General features: G+C 38.5%; 2 protein-coding genes across 2 annotated transcripts in view; one reads left to right on the plus strand and one right to left on the minus strand.

The window, feature by feature from the left end:
* Positions 1-2,018: 2,018 nt before the first annotated feature.
* Positions 2,019-4,216, minus strand: LOC101309632. The gene is made up of 4 exons (XM_004298058.1): positions 3,980-4,216; positions 3,399-3,454; positions 3,123-3,183; positions 2,019-3,005 (listed from the first exon to the last, which is right to left on the minus strand). Exons 1-4 carry the CDS (start codon positions 4,214-4,216, stop codon positions 2,019-2,021), a joined length of 1,341 nt encoding a protein of 446 aa, XP_004298106.1.
* Positions 4,217-6,742: 2,526 nt separating this feature from the next.
* LOC101309926 overlaps positions 6,743-8,941 on the plus strand; it is a 5,053-nt gene continuing 2,854 nt past the window's right edge. Inside the window, exon 1 of the mRNA XM_004298059.1 lies at positions 6,743-7,072. Coding sequence (XP_004298107.1) covers positions 6,743-7,072 — 330 coding nt within the window. The remainder of the gene's footprint in view (positions 7,073-8,941) is intronic.

Raw genomic sequence — 8,941 nt, forward strand, 5'->3', positions numbered from 1 at the left:
GTACTCCCAACAATAGCATCGGCAGCAGAGCACACAGGTGCATTATCAGTCACCACTTGAACCACATTATTCGGACCAATCTCATTGATGGATTCCAAAAGCAATCTTGATATTTCATTCTTGTCTTTATACACACCATCACAATTAATTGCTTTCAACATCATTGCCCCTTCTTTAGCAGCAGTCATCATATTAATTAATTGGCCTCTTTTGGTCATCTGTCCATCCATCGAAACACAAGCTCACACCGGTTTCTTTCCATGTCTTCTTAATAGGTTTTAGAGTCCGCTCAATCTGACGCCTCTCGTTATCAAGAAGTGTAGTTCTCAATGCTTTATACCCTGGAGGAACATAACTCGGAATCTTTGAAGCCAAAGTGTAAGACTCTCGGTATTGAGGATTCCTTGCAACATTGAATGATAAGCCATTAGTGTAAAACAGTCTTGCAGCTGCTGCATCACATTCTCTCCTATCTTCAAGCTTGAAAGCCTTGGTTAGTTGCGGACTCAATCCCTTTCTCTTTTTGGCTTCAGTTTCCCTCTCTCGCAACAGAAAATAACTTGAATTTCCAAACATACTTGAAGAAGGAGGCGAAGGAACCTTGTGTGGAGCTTTATCCCGCAACTGTTACTCACATGAATCAAGAAGTTGTTGCATTTCTACCATTTTTTCTACAGTGACTTTGGTGCAAGCCTTGATCCCTTCCCTTGGAATTTTAAGCAGATGAGCTTTCACTCTACAATGTGAACCCTTAAAATTTGTTTTACAGAAATTGCACACAAAAGGAACATTTCCTCCCTTATTTTCATTGTCCCATCAACATCAATCACTGCATCTTTAGTGACATACTTCCAAAAAGGCGTGCTTAGTTTGTCTGGCTCATTCGACACAACACTAGGTTCGGTTGAAGCAGCACTTGAGCTCATCTTATTTATACAATTGATTGAATATAGAATAAGCAGTTTAAGCAACAAGGAATCCATCCATAATCAGGCAACACCTATATTTTAATTAACTTTCTGATTATATAAGAACGTGAGAAGTTATTTCGATAAATACATATGAACAGGTGCAAATCAAAGTTAACAAAAACAATATTTGTCTCACAACATCTGCATATTATTGAAAACAATTTCGATAAATACATATGAACAGTTGCAAATCAAACTTAACAGAAACAATATTCTGTCTCACAACATCTGCAAATTATTGAAAGCGATTACTAGCTCCTTAACTCAAACTAGTTGGTACACCTATTCCAGTAGCACTATGCTGTAGCCAATACTCCAATAAAAGCTGAAAGTTTATGTTTTCATCATCTAAGTTTGTCAGCTTAAGATTTTTACTGTCATCCTAAGTATATCTACAATAAAACACATCTCATTTTGAATTCAATCAGCAATACCACATAGGAGAAGAGATCAGATGGATAACTACCAGAATTGACTATATTAGAAAACTAACCTTACCAACGGCGACGACGGCAGATGACAGAGATAAGAGATCAGATCAGTGAAGAGATCGAATGGGTGGCGGACTGGCGACTGGCGAACGGTGAGAATGGGTGGCGACTAGCGAACGTCTTCTTCGAATTGGAATCGAATCGGTGAACTGGTGAGAAGATGAGAAGAGTCGACAGAGAGAGGAGAGAATAGTTAAGAGATCGAATCCGTCTCTGCTGCGCGTGCCCCAGTTAGATTAATTTTTTTTTTTTAAGTCTGAAACCCTGACGTGGCGTGTTGGAGCCGGTCAACGTGTCCACGACGTGTCCGAAAATTCAACTTTTTCGAACACGCCACGTGGCGTGTTGGACATGGATTTTGCCGTGTCGGGTGCGTGTCGACGTGTCGGAAGTGACAAACACTCCGACACTCCAAGGGTTTGGAGTGTCAGTGCAACATAACTGAAAATGCTCGTTTGGTCGATGTCGTAGAGACATGAAGAGTTAATACCAAACAAAGCAATCTATGAATCAAGTGGCAGTCTTCTAGTCTTCTGCTTGTTTCAACCAATTTCACTCATAATTCTAAAAGACTAGTAATATTTTGAAGCTCAGGACGACTATGAATATCTTCAGCATAAAATATCAATTGCAAATCTAAAGCATACAATTCAGCAGAAGTAAAATCTTGGGGATAGAACTTTTCAACAAGACTGCAAATATCATTTTTCTTAAAAGACCTAAAATCATCTTGAGGATCTAAAGCTGCAGTAAATGTGAGAAGTTCCTTTGATTGCTTTGGAAATCTATCATCTAACTCATTCATCTGTTTATCTATAACAACATTAAATATATCAAAATGATAGTGGTGTTCTATTGTAATGTCATCATTTTGTTGACAAGAACGACCAGTACCCACCCTTTGTGGAGCACTCATATCAGGCATATTAATCTCATGAGTTTCATAAAATGATATCATAGTTTCAAGAAAATTCTCCCAACCATTGTCCCTAAACTTTTGAAGCAACATTTTTGTAATAGAAATATGATTAAGAGCACTAACAATATCTGCAGACTTCTTTTGGAATTTTTGGCAAAGAAAATTAGTGATGCCCAGGACTTTATTCAGAAAATGCAAGACAAACACGAACTCAAAAGAAGTCATAGAGAGATATATACCTTCAGCTTCACCACAAATTTGTCTAGTGTGTCTGTTGTCCTTTAAGTTCTCCACCACGAGTTTGGTTAAACTGAATAATTCAATCAAACTATTAACAGACTTAAAATGACTTCCCCATCGAGTGGTTCCAGGTCTCTGTAAACAACGAACTTGATTAGCTCCTTTTCCTGTCTCAACCAATCCAGCATCCAACAACTCTTCAATTTCAGCTTCTCTTGTCAGTTTTAACTCCGTACTACGCTTGGTAGAACCACCAACGAAATTCACAATCTTAATTAGCATTGAAAAAAATCTGTAAACAACTCTAACTTCTTCTGCTGCACCAATTAAAGCAAGTTGTAAACGATGAGCAAAATAATGTACATAATATGCATACGGGCAATCCTGAAGAAACAATGCTTGTAATCCATTCTATGAGCCACGCATATTGCTAGCACCATCATAATCTTGACCCCGTAAATTTTTCACTAAAAGATTGTATTTACCCAACACCTTGCATACCTCATCTTTAAGAGTTCGGGTTTTTGTGTCAGCAACATTCACAATACCAAAGAACCTCTCCCTCACAAAGCAATCAACAAATTATAGAATAATACTCATATGTTCGTTATAAGAAGAATCACTTGCTTCGTCAACAAGAAGACAAAATTTATTATCCCCAACTTCTTGTCGAATTTTATTTCTAACTTTGTTTGCCCAAATGTTAAGAATCTCTTTTTGTATTGCTAGTGAAGTGTATTTTGCACTGAAATGAGCATTATCTAAGACTCTCTTAACCTTTGGATTATTCCTTCCAAAAGCCTCCTGTAATTCATTAAAATTTCCACGATTATCTGAATTCATGGACTCATTCATTAAAATCTCCACGATTATCAATGCTTGGGTTCCCAAAAATCTGACACTCTCCACGGTTGTATTTAGACGCAACCGATTTTCCATCACTTTTGCTGATGGTAATCTATCTACCACTTTGTCAATATGCGTTGATGGATTTCTTAAGTCTTTCCATTGTTGTATAGCAAGATGATGTGTAGATTTGATGCCGCCCACATGACTATTGAAGGCACAACCTGCACCCCCAACTCTCTTCCAATTCTAAACCCTTCAACAGTAAATGATTTTTGTGACTTACCTTTATTAAAAAGGAAGTATGGGAAACAATAAGTTTTGTCTTCTTTAACTGAATACTCCAACCAAGAAAATTTTGTGAACCAAGACTCACTAAACCAGCGATTTTGATCTCCATCTAAGTGAGCCGGATACTCTGGTAGGTTCGGTTGACATGATCCTTGCAAAATATATGACAATCGAACGTTATCATGTTCTTTTAGAGAATAGCTGCATATTTGACGACGTACACCTGAATCATGTTCAAGAGAGTTGATATCGAATTCCTGATCATTTACAACTCTATCAGACTCATCTATTTCATTATGAGGGTAAGGATGTACAAATTGATTGTGGTCATTAGAGACCGGAGCAATAGGAATTGAAGAAGGGTTTGAGTTTGTAGACTCGTCTCTTAAAGATTCAGCGTTCTTTCCGAAAAACGACAATATAGTCTTCAATCTCTTTGGATTTTTAGTATCCGACATTAGGAAAATCAATCTAAAAGAGCAGAATTGATTCAATAGTTATACAAGAATCCGAATTCAAAAATAATTGTATTCATATCCTCAAATTCAAAAACTTAATAGTTAATATAATCTTAGAATTAAAACTAGAATTTAGATGTAAGAATCTAAAGAAAATAGTAACATACCTCTTGATTCCTGATCAATATTGATCGAGAGACTCTTTTTTCAGTTTAGAGAGATGGAGACTTGGAGTTTTCCTTCGACATGGGATAGTTCTTTTTTTGGTTGGAGAACAAGGAAGGGAAGACTTGGAGTTGATGAAGGTAATTAGGTGAATGATTATATTTTTTTAATAAAAGATATGTGAAGTTGTGGTGCCGTGTAGGAGGGGACTAGATTTAGGTAGATTTTTTTTAAAAATTTTCTATCCATATCTCTGCAGATTCAACTTTTTATATGGGATAGTCCACCTATATATGCTTATTTTATAAATCCCTACCATAAACTATTTGTAAATAACAAAAATAACCTCCAATTTGGTCGGAGCACGCCAGAAACTCATCGGAAAGTTCGAAACCCAACTCTGCAACACCAAGCTTCGAATCGAGCTTCAAGACTACCAGAAGTTGAACTAGGGCGCTAAGGAGCTTCTATCCTGACCGGTTTCAAGCCTTGTCGTCGCCGCCGGATGTGAGAATTCCGACCAAGTTGAAAACCGGGTCGCCGCCCTCATTGTGGCGCTCAATTTGCACAGATAAGCTCGAGTCGTCCTCACCCACCAACACAGAGTATTGCGCAAAGGAGAGGAAGAAAACCTGACCGATGCCGGTGTCTAGGTCGGTCGGAGGTGGCCAGAAAAGTCGGGTCAAGTCAGGCAGGTTCGGGTCGAGTCAGTCGGAAAACCCAGATACTGAAGGTGAGGCGCGAGAGAGAAGGAAAAGAGGGAAATGGGTTGCGCAGAAGAAATGAAATGGCAACCCTACACTTTTCTATTTAACCCAAAATCCTGTAAAGCCACGAACTTCCGTTGACCATAACTTTCTCATACGAAGTCCGTTTTATGCATGCCACATGTCTATGAACTCGTATCGTCGTGCTCTACAACTTTCGTGAAGGAAGTTTCTTGAGAAACCCAACAGATTAAAAACTCAACTCTTAACTGTTCAAAATAAAGCATTTTCAAGAAATTAAATGCTTGAATACTTCCAATCCACTCACTAAACCACAAATCCACACAACTCCTACTTAGATAATTTCCAAAATAATATTATAAATTAGTCACGATTTTCCGGGATACTACATACAATCCAGTTACAAAGAGGGTTGTGGTAAGTCGAGATGTGGTATTTGAAGAAGCTGAGAGTTGGGATTGGAATACGAGTTCAGAAGAAGCAAGAAGTGTGCTACTTGAATGGGGGTGATGAGGAAGAGATAGCTGAGAGTGAGGAAGATGAGGAAGAAAATGAGGAACAAATACAATCAGAAGAAGAGGCAGCATGTATAGAAGCTAGAGCTAGTTCATCTTCAGTTGAACTTTGAGAGAGAAGAAACCAGTCCCCGTGAAGCTAGAAATCGGATGGCTCCGTACTGGACAAATGATTATGTCTCAGGTGAGGGTTTGTCTGCGAGTGAAGAATCTCTCAATATGGTACTCTACACATTTGGTGAAGACCCTAATACCTTTGGAGAAGCAAGTAAGAGTTTGATGTGGAAAGAAGCCATGGATAGCGAGATTAAAGCAATTGAGAGAAACATGACTTGGGAGCTAGCAGACCTACCTAAGGAAGATAGGAGTAAAATGGATCTTCAAAACCAAATTGAATGAACGAGGAGAAGTTGATAAGTTCAAGGCCCGCCTCGTAGCTAAAGGCTACGCACAACAGCATGGTGTTGATTATAGTGAAGTGTTTGCTCCAGTTGAGAGATGGGATATAATAAGGATGATTTTGGCTTTGGTTGCACAGAGAAAGTGGTGTGTGTATCAACTAGATGTAAAGAGTGCGTTTTTGCATGGGGAACTAGAAGAAGATGTGTAAGTCGAGCAACCCCAAGGCTATGTGAAAAAGGGGAGGAGCATAGAGTTTAAAAGCTGAGGAAAGCACTTTACAGGCTAAAGCAAGCTCCTCGAGCTTGCTTCAGCAGAATAGAGGCATATTTCTTCAAGGAAGGCTTTGAGCAATGCCCAAGTGAGCACACCTTGTTTATCAAATTAATCTGAAGGAGATGGTAGAATGTTGATAGTGAGCTTGTACGTAGATGACTTGATATTTACTGGAAGTGATGCTAAGATGTTTGAAGAGTTCAAAGTCTTGATGATGTCAGAGTTCGAGATATGACAGATTTGGGAAAGATGAAGTATTTTCTTGGTGTTGAAATTGTGCAAAACAAAGAGGGAATTTATTTAAGCCACAGAAAGTATGCACAGGAGGTTTTAGAGAAGTTTGGTATGAACAACTCCAACTCAGTTCAAAATCCTATTGTGCCAGGTTCTAAGCTTTCGAGAGATGAGGAGGAGCACGTGTGGATGCAACACAATACAAACAAATGGTAGGGAGTTTGATGTATTTGACTGTGACAAGGCCGGATCTTATGTTTGTGGGGAATTTGGTCAGCCGATATATGGAGAATCCAACAGAGCTGCATATGCAAGCCATCAAGAGAATTCTGAGGTATGTGAAAGGTACAGTAGAGCTGGGAATTAGTTGCATAAGTGATGTTGTGAATGGTGAAGAGTTGGTGGCGTTCTCAGACAGTGATTATGTAGGGGATATTGATGATCGCAAGAGTACTTCTGGTTATGTTTTTATGTTAAGCAATGGAGAAGTGGCGTGGTCCCCCAGGAAACAACGAGTTGTTACCCTATCTACCACAAAGGTTAAATTCATCTTAGCATCTTATTGTGCATGTCAATGTGTGTAGATGAGAAAGATTCTTGAAAAGCTTGGTTGCAATCAAAGTAAGTCCACAATGATTTTTTGTGACAACAGTTCTTCTATAAAATTGTCAAAAATTTTTGTCATGCATCGAAGGAGCAAGCATATAGATGTTAGATTCCATTTTCTTCGTGATCTTTGCAAAGATGGTGTGGTGGAGTTAGTGTATTGCAGTTCACAGAATCAAGTAGTAGATGTCATGACAATGCCCTTGAAGATTGAAGATTTTGAGAAATTCAGAGGCTTACTTGGATTATGCAGAATGCCTAGTGGCTAAATTGATTGCTTAACACAATGCAATTTAAGGGAGGAACTGTTGGAACTCAAGGTTTATGCATAAATTCGTTAGAGTTTAATATTTGTGTATTAACTTTGTTACTGTTTACTGCTTTCAGTTAATATGCCCTATTATATAGGGATAAATGTTTAGGTTTGACTCAGTTTTCTTCTACTAAACCACGTTCCTTTAAGAGTGCATAACGTGGGTTGTTGATTTTCCATTTCAGTTGTAATCGGCTTGTTTATAAGCCAAAGGTCTCAATTCAATAAAAACAGTTCATTCTCCCAATTTGTGTGTGTTCACTTGTGCAAGAGATAACCAGACTTTACAAGATCTGAGTCCGGTGAAGTGCCAGAGCGAACAACACTCCAACGGCATATCACTGAGTCTGAGTAAGTAATATTTTCGCCTCTATAACCAGCGGTGCTTCGAGTTTAGAGGACACACAGCATCGAAAACGCAAGAGATTAAAATTAGCAAATGGAACTAGAGGTTTCAATGTAGCGTAGGTTCTCATTCAAAATTGGAAGTCAAATGAACTCAGAATGTTACCCAAAACGAATAACTAATTCTCCCGCCTATAGTTGTGAGCCTGAAGCCTAAGATTGGTTATGCACTGTATGCGCGTTCCTTTACCTTTTCAACCGGGCACCGGATTTGCCGTAACGGCTTTTCCCGATGTTGGCGCGAGGAACTAGGGCTCCAGCGGCCACGCACTACTACAAAAATAGCATCAGACCACGGCCAAAAAAATTGTTTGATTGTCCAAGCTACTGTTGTCTTTTTGCATGCTGTTTGATGCTTTGTAGAAACGTCGTCTGATTGTTGTCGACATATGTCGATAGCCATGGGATACCGACATATGTCAACAGCATATCGACATATTATTTGTCGTGTGACATACACTCACACCACGTTTAGTCTGAGTAACAGTTGTGTGATTGTTAGTCATACAACGTTTATTATTAGAACTATTATCTGATATAGACTCAAAAGTCGGTTTTAATAAAAATTTTCAATTTGATTTCTTTCCAATTATATATATATATACGGATTTTCTCGGCTGCGGACGTCCGCACCAATTTTTCGGTGCGGATTTCTATTTTTGCATCACTTTTTGATCGAATTTTCTCATCTCCACCGTCTAGTATCTAGATAATATTGTGTAGATCATCTATGCAAAATTTCAGCCAATTTGGTAATCGTTAAGGCCCTCAAACTCGAAAAACAAATGGACTGACTGAATTCTGTCAGGTTGTGTTCATACCAGAAAAATTGGATTAGGTCTGAGAGTATCCACAACATCCAATATGTTCCAACTATTGAGGATATGGAGTTTTATGAATCTGTGGACGAAGGTAAGCTCTTTTTTCTTTTCTTTTCTTAATTCATATATCTCTATTTACAATAGATTAAAAAACAAGAGCATGTATTAACTAAACTCCATATTAGCTCTGATAGTAATGAGGTTCAGTTTTATCTTACACAACCATTTACAAATTACAGCCTTAGCTGCTAGCGATGATTTCT

Source organism: Fragaria vesca, linkage group LG4, assembly GCF_000184155.1.
Source record: "Fragaria vesca subsp. vesca linkage group LG4, FraVesHawaii_1.0, whole genome shotgun sequence".
Classification (NCBI taxonomy): Eukaryota; Viridiplantae; Streptophyta; class Magnoliopsida; order Rosales; family Rosaceae; genus Fragaria; species Fragaria vesca.